The 19,749-nt window shown below is 46.7% G+C and overlaps 1 protein-coding gene across 1 annotated transcript in view; it reads left to right on the top strand.

Annotated features, from left to right (window-relative positions):
* LOC147748262 (D-3-phosphoglycerate dehydrogenase-like) overlaps positions 1-19,518 on the top strand; it is a 126,142-nt gene extending 106,624 nt beyond the window's left edge. The window contains exon 3 of the mRNA XM_086959543.1: positions 19,145-19,518. Within this exon, the coding sequence (XP_086815669.1) occupies positions 19,145-19,151 (7 nt within the window). The 3' untranslated portion in view covers positions 19,152-19,518. The remainder of the gene's footprint in view (positions 1-19,144) is intronic.
* Positions 19,519-19,749: the final 231 nt, after the last annotated feature.

Raw genomic sequence — 19,749 nt, 5'->3', positions numbered from 1 at the left:
TTATTCCAGGTCCCCAAAGCTAAAGGAATGGCCCTTAATGTAGGCCTGCACCATCCAGTGCCTATGGATATCTGTAAGGTTGCATTAGCCTTGTTTTCCTTGGGTGGGCTGTCTTTCTGTATTATGCCTTTGGCTCTTTGCCTTGCCTAGTACATCCTGGTGGTTGGAATTGTAACAAAAATTCATGCATGTGTTGTTTGCAAGCTGTTGAGAATACTGAATATTCATTATAGCTGTAATTTCCAACTTTTTGCGCTTGACTGCCAATTGCCGCCATTAATTTGTACTCTGCATTATCGTAGCGCTATTTTACATTACATTGAGCCCACATTGCGCGAGTGCTTTTGTTTTCCTGTAGCGCAAGTTAACATTAGAATTGCCTGCTGCGCTATACACATTGTTGGATTTGCCTGCTACTAAGTTAATCTGTGCCTCTGCCCACATTTTAGAAATAATCCCTGCTTGTGCCGATCTCGTTGTGTTTCTGTTTTGATTTGCTGCCATTTTGTTGTTGTGCCTGCCAGCCCGCCCCTCCACCCCGAGCACGCCTCCCTGCGGCCCCACCCTCGCTCCGTCCCCCCCCCCTCCTTTCTATTTATGACAGATGGACCGACGCGCAGCGTCCACGCGCTGCGGCCGCGCCGAAGGTGCGCCAAAGGTAAGCCCGTCTACGCCCGTCCGCGCCTGGACCGCGCCCAGCGCCAGACCCCCTGGCCCCAATAAACCCATCACCTCCCGCATCACATACGACGCCGCAACCCTCACCGCCCTTAACCCCGGCCGTCCACCAAACTGCCACCAAACCGCACCGGGACTCACCCATGGACCCTTCACATGCCACTCCTGCAAGTTCGACTGCACCAAGACCCACTCCAAATCCACAAACACCAAACAGAGATCTGACAATAACCACCTAAAATGCATCCTTCTCAACACCCGCTCAGTTCACAAACATGCCATCGAACTTTGGAATCTACTAGAGACCATTTCTCCGGATGTCGCCTTCCTAACAGAAACCTGGATGAATGCCTCATCAGCTCCAGACATCACTATAGCCATCCCGGAAGCTACAAGATCATTCGAAAAGACCGCACCAACCAAACAGGAGGAGGCATCGCCATCGTCCATAAGAACTCCATCCGCATCTCAACCAGTTCAGACGTCAACCTCGATATCGCCGAACACCTTCACTTCAAGATCCACACCGACCCCAATACCACACTCAGAGGCACACTCCTCTACAGGCCACCAGGACCCCGGGCACAATTCAGTGAAGATATCACTGACTTCATCACCCCACACGCCCTCCCCTCCGAGGAATACATTCTACTGGGAGACCTCAATTTCCACCTGGAAAAAAGCAACAACAGCAACACCACCACCCTTCTGGACAATCTCGCCAATCTCGGACTCAAACAACTTGTAAACACCCCCACCCACTACGCAGGACACACACTCGACCCTATCTTCACCTCCAGCAAGCACATCTCCTTCAATCACACCACAGCTCTCCACTGGACGGACCACAGTTGCGTCCACTTCAACTACAAAAAGACCACGATCCACAACCACCCTCAACCAACTCTGCGAAGAAACTGGAACAAAATCACCATCGACCAGTTCTCCACATCGCTTCTTCAAAACCCCCCTGCCTATTTGTCGAACCCTAACCAAGCAGCCATCAACCTCACACAATGGCTAACCCACAGCGCCAACAACCTAGCACCCTTGAAAAAACGTCAAATCAAGCTAGGCAGCAAAAACGCCCACTGGTTCAACGATGACCTTAAGAAATCCAAGAAACTCTGTCGTTCCCTTGAGAAAGCCTGGAAAAAAGACCCAAACACTATCACCAGAGACGCCTTCAAAAATGCCACCCGTAAACACCACCAACTTATCCGGACAGCCAAGAAATCAGCACTCAAAGACCGACTAGACAACAACGCCAACAACAGCAAGGAACTATTCAACATCGTCAAAGAGTTTACCAACCCCACCGCCAGCACCAACGACATCACTCCCTCTCAAGTCCTTTGCGACTCCCTTGCTTCATTCTTCCACGACAAAATCGCCGACATCCATAACAGCTTCGACAACCAACCCACCCAACCCACCTCCGAACCTAAACCCCCCTCGAACATCCTTTATGACTGGAACCCAATCACCACTGATGACACCATTCGCCTGATGAACTCCATCCACTCAGGATCCCCAACAGACCCATGTCCCCACCACATCTTCAACAAAGCAGACTCCATCATCGCACCACACCTCCGGAACATCATCAACTGCTCCCTCAACTCTGCCACCTTCCTGGAAAGCTGGAAACATGCCGAACTCAGCGCCCTTCTGAAAAAACCCACAGCAGACCCCACCAAACTCAAAAACTACCGCTCCATCTCGCTCCTCCCATTCCCGGCCAAAGTCATTGAGAAAGCCGTCAACAATCAGCTCGCCGCCTTCCTCGAAACCAACAAATCCCTCGACTCCTCACAGTCCGGCTTTCGAGCCAAACACAGCACCGAAACTGCCCTCATCGCAGCAACAGACCACATTCGAACACTACTGGACAACGGAGACACAGTCGCCCTCATCCTCCTTGACCTCTCCGCAGCCTTCGACACAGTCTGTCATAGCACCCTTATACAACGCCTCAACAACATCGGAATTCAAGGAAAAGCATTAGACTGGATCATCTCGTTCCTCGCTGGAAGAACTCAGAGAGTCCGACTCCCACCGTTTAAGTCAGAGGCCTCCGAAGTCATCTGCGGCGTGCCACAAGGATCCTCTCTCAGCCCTACCCTCTTCAACGTATACATGAGCCCCCTCGCAACCATCGCACGTCAACCCAACCTCAACATCATCTCCTATGCTGATGACACACAACTGATCCTCTCACTCACCAAAGACCCAAACACCGCCAAAACCAACCTACACGAAGGGATGAAAGAAGTAGCCGAATGGATGAAGCACAGCCGTCTTAAACTGAACTCGGACAAAACGGAAGTCCTCATCTTAGGAACTTCCCCTTCCGCCTGGGACGACTCTTGGTGGCCAGCAGCCCTAGGAAAAGCACCCATCCCGACGGACCACGCACGGAACCTGGGCGTCATCCTGGACTCCTCACTCTCGATGACCAGACAAGTCAACGCCGTTTCATCATCATGCTTCAACATCCTACGCATGCTCAAAAAAACATTTCGCTGGATCCCCATCGAAACTAGAAAAACGGTCACCCATGCACTGATCACAAGCCGAATGGATTACGGAAACACCCTGTACGCCGGTACCACCGCAAAACTTCAGAAAAAACTCCAACGCATCCAAAACGCTTCAGCCAGACTCATACTAGACATCCCTCGCAAAGACCACATTTACGGTCACCTGAAAGACCTCCTATGGCTCCCCGTCAATAAGAGGATAACGTTCCGCCTCCTCACCCACGCACACAAAGCCCTCTACGAACTTGGTCCCGAATGCCTCAACACGCGACTATCCTTCTACTCCCCCTCCCGCCAGCTGCGTTCATCCAACCAAGCCCTCGCCGCTGTTCCGCGCATTCACAAAACCACCATGGGGGGAAGATCCATCTCCTACTTAGCGGCAAAAACCTGGAACTCCCTTCCCATCCACCTCCGCCTTACTCAAAACCACCTAGCCTTCGGAAAACAGCTTAAAACCTGGATATTCGATAAGTAATTCTCCACCCTTCCTCAAGCGCCTTGAGACCCTCTGGGTATGTAGTGCGCTATATAAATAACTTGACTTGACTTGACTTGAATATGGTGGTGGTGCCCAGTTGACCCAGGGGGGGGGTTGCTGTTGGGTATCTTTATTTTACTCATGTCACTCTCAGATTTGGTTAAAAAACATGGCGTGTGCTATACAAGCAAATGTGCTTGTGACGGATAACAAGCACTTTAAACTCCAGGATCATGATCACCGAGGTGTCTCTGCTATCCCAATATTTTGGGAAATACTGCTCTGCATTTGTTTGTCTTTAAGTAATGCAACTCTTGCATCAGATTATAACCTGTAAATGCCCAGTGATCAGGTGAAACAATTATAAATGTGAGCTGCACACATGTTTCAGTGTTCACACACGTTTCAGTGACTGGTGGCAAACTGGCTGTTATAAAGGTGCTGACTAAAACTGTCAGACGGAGTGGATATTTGTGCTCATGCTTCACTCTAATATTTTTAAAGTTAAAATCTGTGCTGTTTTCCTCTCCTCTTTTATTTCGATCACAAGACTGATAGACAGTGCAGATGCTCTCCTGCCCAATCTTACTCTTTAAAAAAAAGTTTTTTTCTTTTTTGGAGGCTGAAGTTTGCGCTTTCTCTTTAGCGCTCTCGCACATATCGTGTACTTCTCCAAGTCTTGAATCCATTATCGTGTAAATGAAAAATAAGAGAAAAAGAAATGGCATCCACGTCATGACGCGTACCTCCGCATACCTGTTTAGGTGCCGTCTCTTTCTCCAGTGCCCGTCCCCCGGTGCCCGCTCCTTTATTAACGTCTTGTTAAGTAAATGGTCTTTTTAAAGACCTGTGAAGTACTCGGGTGCGGCCGTCATAATCACATCACACTTAGTGCTACAAAAATAAACTTTCCCCTTCATTTGCACAGCCACCGAACCCAGAGCTGCAACACCAGGACCCGGTCAAAGTGTGTGGTGAGTGGCAGCGCAACACCTTCATTACACCATCTGCCACAATCACATCAGACTTGGTGCTACAAAAAGAAACTTTACCCTTCATTTGCACAGCCACCGAACCTAGAGCTGCAGCACCAGGACCCGGTCAAAGTGTGTGGGGAGTGGCAGCACAACACCTTCATTACACCATCTGCCACAATCACATCAGACTTGGTGCTACAAAAAGAAACTTTACCCTTCATTTGCACAGCCTCCGAACCCAGAGTTGCTGGGCTGTGTAATGCGCCGCGCTCAGCATCAGCCACGGCCGGCAGTGCGAGTACCTGCAGGGCGGTGACGTGGGGAGGGGGAGGGGCAGGGTGGGGGTAGTAATGTATGGATTACGGAGTTTTACAGGTAAGTAAACATTTAAATAACTAAAACAAATTCTGTAGGGCGCACTGCATCGCATTTGGGGATGCAGTGCACTCAACGAAATTCATTTTATTTAATTAAATGTTTACTTACATTGGAAGGTCCGTAATCCATACATTACTACCCCCCACTCTACCCCTCCCCAAGTCACCGCCCTGCATGTGCTTCCACTGCCGGCCGCGGCTGCTCAGCATGCAAGTTTAAAAAAAAAAAAAATGTTGAAAGAACGTGCGGTGTCCCTGAAACGGACGTCACATTCTTCTAAAAAGTTATATGTTAAAAAAGCTTTGCCATAAAAAAAAAGCTTTGCCATAGTGCCATGAGTGCTGTGGGCTCTATACTAAAAGCGGTGGGCGTGCTGCAAATACAAACAATAAACTGCAACAATAGCAATTGTCAATACTAACATTGATGACGCGCCTCTTGCACATGTTTTCAGCAGGCGCTGCCATGTGTGACCCCCCCCCGCAATAAAATCGGACTAGGTGTTATAATTGAATATCCTTTGAATCTCGGGTGAAAGAACAACAAAGCCTCCTTAAGTGTCTCAACAGGGGTGTAACACACACCTCGGCACCTCTTGTGGTGTATGTACCCAGTTCCTCCTCAGGGCACAGACACTGGCGGCGAGTCACAGTCTCACAGTTAATACAAAATGCAGACCCTGTGGAACTGGGCCGGCTTGAAACTCCGGGCTTTGGAGGAAGTTGCACATTTATGGAGAAGACCCGCCTTCTTAAAGGTGGAACTGCTTATAATTGCGTTGGAAAACAGTGCCAAATAATTAACAGGAAAGGGATGATAACTTTGAAAAATAAGGCTGACAGCAGGGTGAGAGGAGGAGTGTGTCTCCTCTTGTTACTTCTATTAAAACAAGGGCACTGTACTGAGATTAAAAGACTCTGGCGCTCGGGGTTTAACTTAAGCCCCAGGGAAGACATACAATACAGTGGGGAAGGACACAGAACCATCGCCGAATGCAAAGCGCAGCGCCCGTTTCAAGAGCACCGCGCTGAAAGTAAAAGTGTGTTTGAAGGCCATGAACAGCGGGAGGAGGGTGAAACGTTTCATCAAATTACCGATGCCTAGCTCGGATGCTGGGTTTGTACTGCTTTGGCTCCCTCAAGTGGCCAAAAGCTGCAAATGGCCAAGTGGTGAATCAAATGTGAAAAATTCAGCGACACTCGGTTTAAACTGGGTCAGCTGATTTGCAGTCGGTAGGGTAATATCGGGCAGAATCGGTTTTAACCGAATTCCGGACAGCCTAACTATACACTACACCAGACCACACCACTCTATGCCACTACACTGTATGATACTCCACTCTGTGACACACTACTCCACTCTACACTGCTCTACTCTACTTAACTCTTGCCACTCTATTCTACACCAGGGTACGTCATTCTATTTCACTCTACTCCTCTCCAAATAAATCCTCATTACACCAATCCACCCTACACCACTCCACTTTAAAACACTCCACTCTACATCCATCTAAACCACTCTACGCCACTCCACTGTATTCCTTCAACTTCACTCCACTCTACTCAAGCCCTAGCTTCTACACTTCATTGCATAATACCCCACTATATGACTATCTGCTCCATTCTACTGCACTGCACTCTACAATACACTACTCCACTCCAATCTAGGACACTTTACGACACTGTACACCACTCTACTCTACACCACTTCCCTCTACTCCACCCTACGCCACTTCCTTCTACGCTACTCTATGCTACTCCACTCTTCACTCTATACAACTCTACTCCACTCTACACCAATCTACTCCATTCTATCCCACCTATACTGTACTTTATGCCACTCCACTCTACGCCACTCCTCTCTACACCACTCCACTTCACGCCACTCTACTCTATTTCACTCCACTCTATGCCCACTCCACTCTACGATACTCCAATCCACAATTCTCCACTCTACTCTACGCCACTCAACTCTATTCTACTCTAACCCACTTCACCTTATGCCACTCTATGACACTTCACTTCAGGCCACTCAACTCCCCTCCCCTCCCCTCCCCTCCCATCCACTCCACTCCACTCTACTCTACTCTACTCCACTCCCCTCTACCACACTCCAATTCATCCACTCCCAACACTCTTCTCCGTACTTGTGCCCTGCATATAAAATGATCACTTAAAATAAACAATATCAATTTTCATCCGCTTTTCAGTTTTAGTCTCGAGAAATTGGAATAGTGTCACAATGACTTAAGACCATTTTATTAAGAGTTCACCCAATGTAGCAAAGCAAGTTACTGCACTGTGTTGCGTGAGTGGGAAAGAGCTGAACAGCACCATATTTATAAAGTAATGTTACTGTTCAGCTCTTTCTATGTGCTATCGCATTTGTTGATATCGCCTATCCTGCCTCCCTTGCTGGATATCGCAAAGGTGTCTGCATTGCTATCAGGATTGTTTTTATGCTTGAAGGGATATCTTTCTGCAGTATAATTCTCATACACATACACATATGTTCTTATATAAGTAGTAAGCTGTATAGGTTGCAAACTATCCACACATCTATTCTTAAAAGTTACAATTGTTTTATTTTAAAAAAAACGCAGGTGTTATTACTGGAATACACACTTGTCAAACCATAAAAAAAATGTATCGTAGTCACAGGGCACATCAACACAGATATCGTTATTCCAATACGGCTTTAAAAACAATTCATTAACACAATTTGATACATTCTAATAATTAAAAAGCGCAATAGTAAACTTTTTTGCACTGGATTGTGAACAGAGAAAAAGAATCACATAAGGGGAGAGACAAACAAAATACATCAATTTTAGTCATAAAAGTTACACATCTGAGACCCTGTTTTTTCAAAATCTAAACTTAGGCCCGGTATCTTCTAGACTTCCAGGTTAGATTGGTTCTCTTGATTGTGTATTTTGCTGCGTTGACTCGTTTCGATGGCTATTTATTGGTACACTGCCATCTTTTTCAAGACTATGTGATTAGTCTCTCCTTTGGTCTGGGCACTGGATGGTTGCCACTGTCCAATATACTCCTGAGAACAAATAATATGCTATCAAAATCTGAGCATCGGGATCATATTCATTTCATAGAACATTTTATTAGTTATATTACCCAAAAACAACCATCAGTGGCATATTACTCTTTCTATGTGTGTTGCAGAATGCAGTGTACATGGAAAGAGGAAGTAACAAGGAGAAATTAAGATATTTCTTTTTGTTACACAAGCCTCGGGTAGGTGCTCCATTTTAGCGCAAACCCAGGTATACTTCCTTTAGTAAATCTGGATTTGTGTCAAAATACATGGATAAATGCATGGAATGCCCATGCCCCACTCATGTAGTGACTACCTGATGCAATTTTATGCAATGCAGCTCAAGGCACTGCATTACTTTTTTGACAATGCCACGCAAGGTGAATGCAAATCAGATGTTGTGTGGCTTCGTAAATCTGAACTAGCATTTGGTGTCATGGCTGTACCAAAAAACCAAGATGCAAAATGTTAGTAAATCTGGCCTAAGGTCTAAAAATATCTTAGGAAGCTTTGAAAAATATTAAAAAGCACATCTCTTCTAAATTGGTACGGAATGTCTTTACCTGAAGCCTGGCCATGAATAAGACGACTTGCATAGGTGCTACATAAATACAAGTAATAATAGTTCAGTTTCAATCTTTATTTCGATCAATTAGACCATCAAAGATATACAAATAATCACAGTCATTTTAAAGCATTGGTTAAGAATTAGGCATGGCAATGTAAAAATAGTCCATCAGCAATAAGTTGAGCAAAATGAGTGAAATAAAATAAAATGTAATAAAATTGTTATGGGCCCAACTCCGTTTTCAAAATGCGGGTGCGGATAAACCACATGGCTGTGAGGTATTTCGCCAGTGCAAAGACAGTTGGAGGTGAAACATCAGTTTTTAAAATTCTGTACATGGGGGAGAACTGTCTGCAACCAAAGTTTCTGATAAGGGGGACAAGCCAGTATTTTCTAATGACTTGGTAGGCCTTACAAAATAGAACCACATGAAAGTCGCTTTCCACAGCGAGAGCACATGCCGGGCATTGCTTTGTAGTTGGTGGCGTTGTCCAGGAGCTGGTGAAAGACCTAAGGGGCAATGTGCCGTATCTCCACTGGAGAAATAGCTTCCTGGTCAACACAGGGGTCATCCCATCCAGAACCTTCTCCAGGCAGTAGGAGTCTTTACTTTGAATGAATAGAGTCGTCAATGGACCCTCACGCTTGCTGTCTAGAGCAATAGTAAGTTTTATGCCATAATAAGCCTTCAACAGAACTTTGCGTGGTATCCTGGCAGATGCGTTAGCTGGGTCAGTCCATAATTCGGGGAATCCTAAGCTCTCACACGATGATTTTATGTATTTTAGCCAAGGAATCTGCATGGCTTTTGGTTGGGTTAGAAACTCCTTGAGCTCAGACCTGTAGTTGATAAGTTCTTTGCTACTCCATAGCTTTCGCCAAAATGTTAAAGGTTTAAGACCCAGTTCCTCTATGATTGGTCTAAGTCCTAGGTCTAGCCTCAGGGGGAGCAGCGGCGTGCTTGATGGAAGTGCAACCAATTGTCTGATGAATTTATTTTCGGTTGTCATCAAGTTTAGGGCTGAAGTGTGACCCCAGAGTTCAGCCCCGTATGTTACAGCACCCCGGGCCTGGGCTTTGTAGATCTGGATGACTGGGCCCAGTGGACGATGTGTTGATTTACGGCCAGATTCATGAAGCTTAATTTCGCTCGCAAAGGGCCAGATTCTCAGAATCTGGCCCTTTGCAAGCGCAATTATTGCATTTGGGATTCAAAGTCAAAGTCAAAAGCCAGCTTTATTCGATTAGTTAAAATCATAAAAAGCAACAATACAGTGCAATTTATAAAAAACAATTGTTAAAAAAATTATTTTACATATCATATATTTCATATGGTTAAAACAGTTAAAAAATCAATCAAAGTGATATGTAGGTCCGGTCAATAGTTTAGATGTTAATACAAAAGCAATACATTCGCAGTGAAGTCATAGGAAGAATAGTTAATTTAAAAAATATTAGCTAAGTCTGCAGTGTAAAGAGGGCGCCCTTCCAAGTCCTTCGGGGATAGCTTCCTGGTTTTTGTGCGCATAGCTGCGACCAGAAAGCTAGCAACCCCGAAGATTATCTTGGTACTCCCTAGTAACTGTAAATGAAGTAACGCTGGGCGCACCTGCATAAAGCCTGCTTCCCTTAAGATAGGGACCAAGTATAATTTTCTCCTCTTCTTAAAGTGCTCACAAAACATTACAAAATGTATAAGGGACTGCTCTGAGATTCATCATCCCAAATGCAAAAATCGGTAATAGCGAATTCGCTAATTTGCGAACAATTACATTTAAGGAATCTCTATTTGAGATTCCTTAAATGCAATTCATCGTCCATTTTTAAATTGCGAAATCGCAATTTCGGGCCGCTATTTACCGCGAGGTCATACCTCGTGGTAAATAGCGAAAACTTCGAAAAATGCTTTTAAAAGCATTTTTAGGTCTCGCCTGTCGATGCGCATGCGCATCGAGCAAGCGAGACTATGGGGGCTTATCCACTCTTTATCCACTGCAAGGAATCGTGGCGATTCCTTGCAGTGCACGAGAAATTTAAGCTCAATGCGCATGCGCATTGAGCTTAAATGCGCGTGCACATGCCCCCAGCCGCCTGCCTTGCCTACTCTCTCTCACAGCCTCCCCCAGCTCCGCCCCCTCACTTCTTGATTGCACGGCCGCTAGGCCGTGCCTCCCCTACTCTCCTCCCCCCTCCTCCTCCTACTCTCCTCCCCTGCCTGCCTGCCGTGTCGCACCTCTCCCCTCTCCGCCCCCTCCCCTGCACTCCCCAGCCATATGTTGCTTTTTTCGCTGCTGCCTTTACCACAATGGCTCGTCCTTCTAAGCAGCTGGTAACACGCTACTATTACATGCCGTGTCGCACCTCTCCCCTCTCCGCCCCCTCCCCTGCACTCCCCAGCCATATGTTGCTTTTTTCGCTGCTGCCTTTACCACAATGGCTCGTCCTTCTAAGCAGCTGGTAACACGCTACTATTACATTAAGATGGATGGAAGGCTGAGTCAGAAACTCTGGGATTGAAATCGTTGATTTTGCAGGTTACCACATCATTGATACAGCAATACGTCAACCAACTGAGTTGCCTGTCCAGTTTTAACTCAGATCCACTAACCTTTCAGGAGGCATCGAGCCCACAGCATACCTGTCACACGACTGGCTGTGCCCCAGCCCTGCTGGCCATTCAGATGCATGGACATTTCATCCTATCTCCAGATGTTCCCCTAGACTAGTCGCTGGCACGGGACTCCTCATTTCAGCAGCCTTTCCGGAAACACGCAAGCATTGAATTTGTCAGCTGCCACACCCTATCCCGCGGCCACCATGAGGTTGTGTAGAGTTGTCTGCACAGCCTGCAATCAACCAGGTCGCTTCACAGATCGAAGAAGAATCCGTGAAATTAGCATCTCTTTTATTGTACTGTGTTTTTTTTCTAAAGTGCTCAAAAATCTTAGCGCTTCCGTGTAACACTATTGCGTGTTGTTTAGTTTGAAAAAGAATCCATGAAAATCGCAAATAGACGTAAATAACGGCCTCCTATTTGAAGATGCAAATCCTACATAACAAGAACGTAATAGGAAGTGTGTTACAGTTGGCAAAAGGGTTCAGGAATTTACACGTGTCCCCGTTGTATTCCGATCATGGGCTTGACGGTCGAGGGTTCGAATGCCAGTATCACCCACTCTCTCTGCCGACTTCCGTAAATGACTTGCAATTAAATATGGAAATAATGACGCGCTGTTTGCAGCTCATACGGAATAGCGCTCCGAACGGCTGTATGCAGCGCTATAAAAGACAAGTTATTGTTCACACTCGTAGTGAACCATTCCACTCGCAGTGACGGGATCTGCTCGTCGATATATATCTCACATTGCCAGGGAAGTTTCCAGGCACTAAGCATAGTAGATAAATGAAAACATCTGTATAGTGCCCTTAGAGGAAACGATCCCTACGTTCTATTCATTGGAGCGACTGCAGGTTAATAGGTGTGACGTCATAAATACGGCACTCAGTTCATTTAGACATGTTGGCGCCAAAAGCTTTGTGCACTAGCGCCTCGGGAATACTGCAATCTAGCGCTCAACGAGGCCGGACAGCTGTGTTTCATCCTCTCGAGCACAGACCATATGCACAAACACAGGGGCAACCCTGACACCCAAAAGCTCACTTACGTACATTTGTAGTAAAATCATACATTTTTAAGGTAGTAAACTCACTCACTCACTCACCCTCACTCATCCCACACCCTCACTCACCCTCAACCCCTCACCCTCACTCAACCCCTCACTCACCCTCAACCCCTCACCCTCAACCCCTCACTCACCCTCACTCTCACTCATCCTCACTCACCCTCAACCCCTCACCCTCACTCATCCTCACCCTCACTCACCCTCACCCACCCTCAACCCCTCACCCTCACTCACCCTCACCCTCACCTTCACTCACCCTCAACCCCTCACCCTCACTCACCCTCAACGCCTCACCCTCAATCACCCTCAACCCCTCACCCTCACCCACCTTCACTCACCCTCACCCTCACCCTCACTCACCCTCACCCTCACTCACCCTCACTCACCCTCACCCACCCTCAACCCCTCATCCTCACTCACCCTCAACCCCTCACCCTCACTCACCCTCAACCCCTCACCCTCACCCTCACTCACCCCCACTCACCCTCAACCCCTCACCCTCAACCCCTCACCCTCACTCACCCTCACCCTCACTCACCCTCAACCCCTCACCCTCACTCACCCTCAACCCCTCACCCTCAATCCCTCACCCTCACTCACCCTCACTCACCCTCACTCACCCACACTCACCCACACTCACCCACACTCACACTCACCCACCCTCACTCACCCTCACCCTCACTCACCTTCACCCTCACTCACCCTCACCCACCCTCACTCACCCTCACTCACCCTCACCATCACCCACCCTCAACCCCTCATCCTCACTCACCCTCAACCCCTCACCCTCACTCACCCTCAACCCCTCACCCTCACTCACCCCCACTCACCCTCAACCCCTCACCCTCACTCACCCTCACCCTCACTCACCCTCACCCTCACTCACCCTCAACCCCTCACCCTCACTCACCCTCAACCCCTCACCCTCAATCCCTCACCCTCACTCACCCTCACCCACACTCACCCACACTCACCCACACTCACCCACACTCACCCTCACTCACCCTCACTCACACTCACCCACACTCACTCACCTTCACCCACCCTCACTCACCTTCACCCACCCTCACTCACCCTCACTCACCCTCACCCTCACTCACCCTCAACCCCTCACCCTCACTCACCCTCAACCCTTCACCCTCACTCACCCTCAACCCCTCACCCTCACTCACCCCCACTCACCCTCAACCCCTCACCCTCACTCACCCTCAACCCCTCACCCTCACTCACCCTCAACCCCTCACCCTCACTCACCCTCAACCCCTCACCCTCACTCACCCTCAACCCCTCACCCTCAATCCCTCACCTTCACTCACCCTCACCCTCACTCACCCACACTCACCCACACTCACCCACACTCACCCTCACTCACCCTCACTCACACTCACCCACCCTCACTCACCCTCACCCTCACTCACCTTCACCCTCACTCACCCTCACCCTCACTCACCCTCAACCCCTCACCCTCACTCACCCTCAAGCTATTAATTTAGCTATTTAGAAAAAACAACACATAAATAAAAAACAAAAAAATAAATAACACCTATAGCTCAAACTTTCCTACTGCGAGACCTATTGCATTTCCAATGCAATAGGTCTCGGAGCATTTGAGTTAGAGCTTTTAGAAATGTTTATGGCTTTTTTTTTTAATTCTTTAGCATTGGCTACAGGAAACAAAAATGCTAAAGATTTACAAAAAAACCCATAAACAATTCTAAAAGCACTAACTCTAATGCTGCTAGACCTATTGCATTTCTAATGCTTGTTCTAAGTTGCATGTTGCACACACACATGTCCTTTGGACATGTGTGTGCGCAACACCAATGTAGATTACCTTTCAGGGGTGCTACAGGGTGTCCTTTGGACACCCCTAGCACCCTTGAAATCGCATCCTTATTTGCGATTAGCAATTTGCTAATCGCAAATAAGGAATGTGTAGGAATCGCAATTTATTTTGCGATTCCTACATGAATCCCGTTTTGCGAGTCTGTAATAGCGATTCCTTATAAATCGCTATTACAGACTCGCAAAACGGGTCTTTGATGAATCTGGCAGTATGTCATCATCCTAGTTATACCTCCCGCGATCTGCGCCAGACACTGAAGCCTGGCCATGAATAAGACGACTTGCATAGGTGCTACATAAATACAAGTAATAATAGTACTTAGGTAACACACAGTTAAAATTCAATCAGAACACAGTGCCCATAAATCCATTCTATTAGGGCTCAGGGACTGCGCCCCTCTAAAATTCCTACACATTTACATAAAAAAATCTAAAATTGGACGATCTATTTAGAGATACAATCAATCTCTAAACAAGTCAATGTATTTCAGTCTGTGCTTTCTGCCCCAGGCTGCCTGTCCCACTTCACTCATAAACAGGAGAAGGAAGCTAGGCAGTAAATCACCTTTCTGCACTGAGACACACAACACATGGCTTACCTTTTTAAAGCCCCTCATTGCCACTGTGGTCCATGGTGGTATCCACTGTAGAACAGTGATGCATTCAGCATCACAGTTTCGGGGTTCAGAGTCTCCATCCCTGCGTGAGGACAGCCTGCCATCATTCACAGGCATAGATCCCACACTTTCCCATTTGTTGCACATAGGAGTAAATGCAAGAATGTGATTTTGAACCTTGTTCTCGGTAATGATAAGAGTTATAATGCTAATCTTGTGTTATGTATATTGTGCTAAGACCCCTTGTCATGCTAACCTCTCCCACTGTGACACCCCAGGCCCTGGATACACATCGCTGGCCCCGTTAGAAGCGTAGCTGCTGTATTTCTTACCCCGCAAAATTGATCCAAAAGACTAGCACAGTTCTTGTTTCCTTGCAAGGTTAATCCAAATATACGAGTCATTGGCAAAGTGAGAAATATCTGCATACAGTATAGACAGATTTCACCTGTATGGCGTTAAACCGGGCCATCATGTGCAAAGGTAAAAACCCAAGCAAATAAAAAACAAATTATCTGGCAAGAAAAGATGTTAATGAAGGAGAACACAGCATAAAGAGAAAGAGACTCAAAGAGAAATATTTTATGATAACATGAAAAATGTAATTACACTTATAAAAATTGATATGAACACGGGCCATGTCTTCATGCCCTTAAATGGTAAAAACGTGGATTTATTTATGAACAATGAATGTTATAAACGTTAAGGTAATGCAGCTCAGCGATTTCGTTCATCTCTTATTTCACATATGTTTTACTTAATCTTGCATTCCCCAAGAGTGTTAACTATTTCATTATGTAATGTTTCTTTATTTTTTCCGTGCATCTTATTGCTCTTGCATAGTGCATACTTTGAGCCATGCCAGGTGTTTATGAGGGACTTTGGTTGAAAGCTCTGATGCTGAAACCAAAGCAAAGTGCCTGTCAGTGGGTTGGTCTCTCTACAGAGAACACAAAACAATGGTCATGTCTTCCAGTTGCAATTGAAAGTCTGTGTAAATGTTAGTGAAGAGGGTACACAGACGTCAAAATATTTAGAAGGCAAAAGCAAAAGGAAATAAAGTACTTAAATATGAGTGAGTGCTCACCTTGTGTATGTTTGGGGGTGGTGAAGTGAGGGAGATGCGAGGAAGGAAGGTGCTGAAGAGGAAAGAGAAGAAATTAAAAAGTGCAGTTGGATGACAGAAAAATAATTTGGGGCCACATGTACGATGGTTTACGACTCACAAATCGGTCACAAATTGTTTTAAGAATGCAAAAAGGGCAGTGCGCGATGTACGAAAGCCATTCGCAGTAGATTTGTGGGTTGCATGATTTGCGACCGGTAATTGCGAGTTGCAATTGGGAAATTCTTAATTGCGAGTTGCAAAGTATATGTACATGCGAGCCGCAAATTGCGCCTATTCGCAAATCGGTTACTTTGCACATGCAGTTTACCACCAATTAATTTCAGGTGGTAACAGGTTCCAAAGTATGAAAGCAGCCCCAGAATACACCAGGGGCTTTCACAATGGCTGCCCAGTAGGTGATAGTGCGGAGGATATGCATATTGACTGCTGAGCAGAGGAGGCGGAGAAAGGAGAGGATGTTACGAGTCAGGCTGACCTTGTTTAAAAAGACAGAGGAAGAAATATATGAACAATACAGACTGAGTAGTAAAGTTATCTTGGAGCTAATAGCCCTCTTAAAGCCTCACGTTAAAAGCAGCCTGCCTCCACCAATTGGCCCGTGGCAGTTACCAAAATGTGATAGCTGTGGCAGGAGGGTTGTAGCAGAGTACGCTGTCGTGTTTATTACGCATTTTCCTAGATGCCACACTCCTTGACATACACCAACACATTTACCTGCCCAGGAATGATTTGGAAATAAAAACTGAGAATCTGCAATTTTACTGGATAGCCAGATTCACACAGGGTGTATAGATTGGACCCATGTGCCCATTTGTCCCTCATCCGAACTGGAATACCTATCCAGGAACCGCAAGAACACTCAGTACCTGAAAATCCAAGTAGTCTGCAATGCATACAATATAATCACAGAGATTGCGACAAAATATCCAGGGAGCAACATGACTCCTTCATGTTCAAGCAAAGTGGGATATACTAACGACTGGAAAGAGAGAGGTTTGATGAAGGTTACCTACAAGGCACTGGAAAGTAAATAAAACACATACACATATTAGCTGAATCATCAGTCTTTGTATGTAGTCTTACACAGATATTTGTTTTGTCAGGTGACAGTGCATATGCCCTTAGGCCCTGGATCCTGACACTACCTGTCTTCCGCCACCCACAAGAAAGGAGATACAATTCAGTATACAGTACATGGGCACACCAGGTCAGTAATCGAGCAGACATTCAAGCTCCTCAAAAGCTGCTTTAGGTGCCTGCACAAGAGTAGGGGTGCCTTGCAGTTAGGCGTGGGCGGAAAATCCGTTCCGCTCGCGGATTTTGCGGATTTTCGGGAAATCCGCAATCCGCGAGATTTGCGAATTTCCCGCAAAATCCGCAAATCCGCGAGCAGCGGATTTTGCTCGCACTGCTCGCACTGTTCGCGTGAGTTCGCGCCCCGCGAATAAGTGCAAAATTGCAGAAATACGATCTTGGCAAAACTGAAAGTAACTACTTACCAGGTTCAAAAGTTCAGGCACATCATTAGTAGCCATTTCCTGTAGTGCTTCCTGAGGGGCCCCTCCAGAGTTCAGTTGCCAGTTGAAACTATTATGTGACCCTGCTCTGAACCTCAGAATAGTTACACATATGCCACAAAGGTCCTGAATTACAGCTAAGGGAGACAAGCAGGAGCCAGGCTGGAAGTTAAAATCCATTAATCAGCCCCTAATTCATTATTGTCAGTTGGGGCAGGGCAGGTGTTGTAACTAATTTTGCAACAATGAAAGCACTTAGCAAGTGCAAAAGATCACTAATCAGGGCGCACTAAGGAAGCAGGTGCCAGCTAAAAAAATATTCTGTGACACATTAATCAGCCCCAAATTAATTCAGGTCACTTGAGGCAGGGAAGGTGTGCTTTGCTTTGCCGAAAATAATGTACACTGGACAACCAGAGGGTGTAGTGATGAAACAGAGGGTGGCATGGGTGGGCCAGAGGGTGGCATGAGTAGTCAGAGAGTGGCAGTGGTGACAGAGAGTGGCAGTGATGAAGAAGAGTGTCCCAAACAGGCTGGACACGTAGAAACAACAAGTTCGCAAAACTTGCGATCCGACAGGTAAGTTCGCAAATTGCGAAATTGTAAAAACCCTCGCGAACTGGCAGAAACACGGGCGAACACAAAAAAAAAAATCCGCAAATTCGCGGGAATTCGCGGATTTTGCGGATTGCGAATCCGCAAATCCGCAAAATTCGCGGATTGCCAATCCGCAAAATCCGCTCATGCTTACTTGCAGTATGCGACTGAGACTGCTTGCAAGATTGTGGCAGCCTGTGCCATACTTCATAACATTGTCTGCAGGACAGGCCTACTCATTGAGGTAACTGGAAGTGACTCGAAATAGGAGGACTTGCACAGCAGCCAACCAAGGAAAGCAGAGCAGCGGAGGGGAGAAGGCACAGGGCAGGGACCACATAGCCAGACATCACTGTGCATGGTAAGACACGTCCATATACATAAAACTGTAAGACAATGCCACAACAAGTGATTTATTGCTCAAACTTAAGATCCCTTTAATACCAGGTTTTAACAAGCATTGACAGACAACCTGCCGGCCACCAGAAATCAAAAATCCATTGAGTGAAAATGTAGGTTGGTTACATCACTGCCAACTGAACTGAAGTGAAGAACAGAAAATAACAAACCCTAACTTGCCAACATCAATTACTTTTTAGAAGTGCATCTAGTATGTGAGCTGCTACCATGTGCAGCTGCCATTTTGGTGAAGCACATTGGCATCTGAGGGTGAAGAATGCTGATGCTTGACACCTCACTGCCCAGGGCCTCTGCATCTTCCCAGCTAGCAATGTGAGCAGTTTGGATAACGTCCAGTGCTACACTTATCTGGGCAAGGCCCTGTGAGATGTCCCCCACCGTAGTGGCCCATCTCCACCTGTAGGGCCACCGTGCATTAGGAAAAAGTTGTGGTGACCTGTGCTAGCCTCCATACTGTCCTTCTCATGGCATCCATCCGGGTATCTCTGCTCCTCTCCCGGTGCCTTTGCAGGCTCATGTGTGGAGTCTAGTAATGGCACTTGTTAGGTAGTCCATTTTGATGTCCATGGTGTCCTGATTGTCTGCCACCTGCTTAGACAGGGTTCTTAACCCCAGAGTCAATTTTCAGTTGATCAACCTTATTTGTTTTTTCTGTAGGCACTGAACCTGCAGCATTGCTGCCTCCAGCCCGCCATACAACGCATGCTGCTCAGAACTCGCCTGGGACCCTGATGCCTGCCTAGTGTGATGGCCCCACACCCAGCCAGAGTGGAGCGCTGCTGTCGGGACCTGCTGACTGGTTGCCAGCTTGGAGTAGCTGGTTGTCGGCTATCTTGTGCCCCTACTGCTTCTGGCTGTGGGGAGATGGACAAAGTGCTGGACTGGCCATGTGATGTGGAGGGCACACTCTCAGGCACTTCATTCTGGTCTTCCTCCAGCTGGCCTTCTCCGTCAACTGCCGGCCATACAATTTCATTCACAGGTGTATCTAATTGGATAATGGAGATATCAATAAATGTTGCATGTGATACAAATTCTCATTGGTCATACTACATTACTCAACAATTTTCTGACACCGACTACACTGTTTAAGTCTATGACTACCTTTTCCATAATGCACCATGTGTGATTTTTTTCTACATGTAAATGGACCATCCAGATAGGTATGTTTACGGGTGTATTACATGCATGTGGTCGCCAGGTATAAGGGCAGAAAAGTTGGCACAGTTAAAATTTAGCAGTTACTTGGTGATGGTATGGGC

This window comes from Lissotriton vulgaris, chromosome 1_1, assembly GCF_964263255.1.
Source record: "Lissotriton vulgaris chromosome 1_1, aLisVul1.2, whole genome shotgun sequence".
NCBI lineage: Eukaryota > Metazoa > Chordata > Amphibia > Caudata > Salamandridae > Lissotriton > Lissotriton vulgaris.
This window is presented reverse-complemented; position numbering and strand designations above follow the sequence as displayed.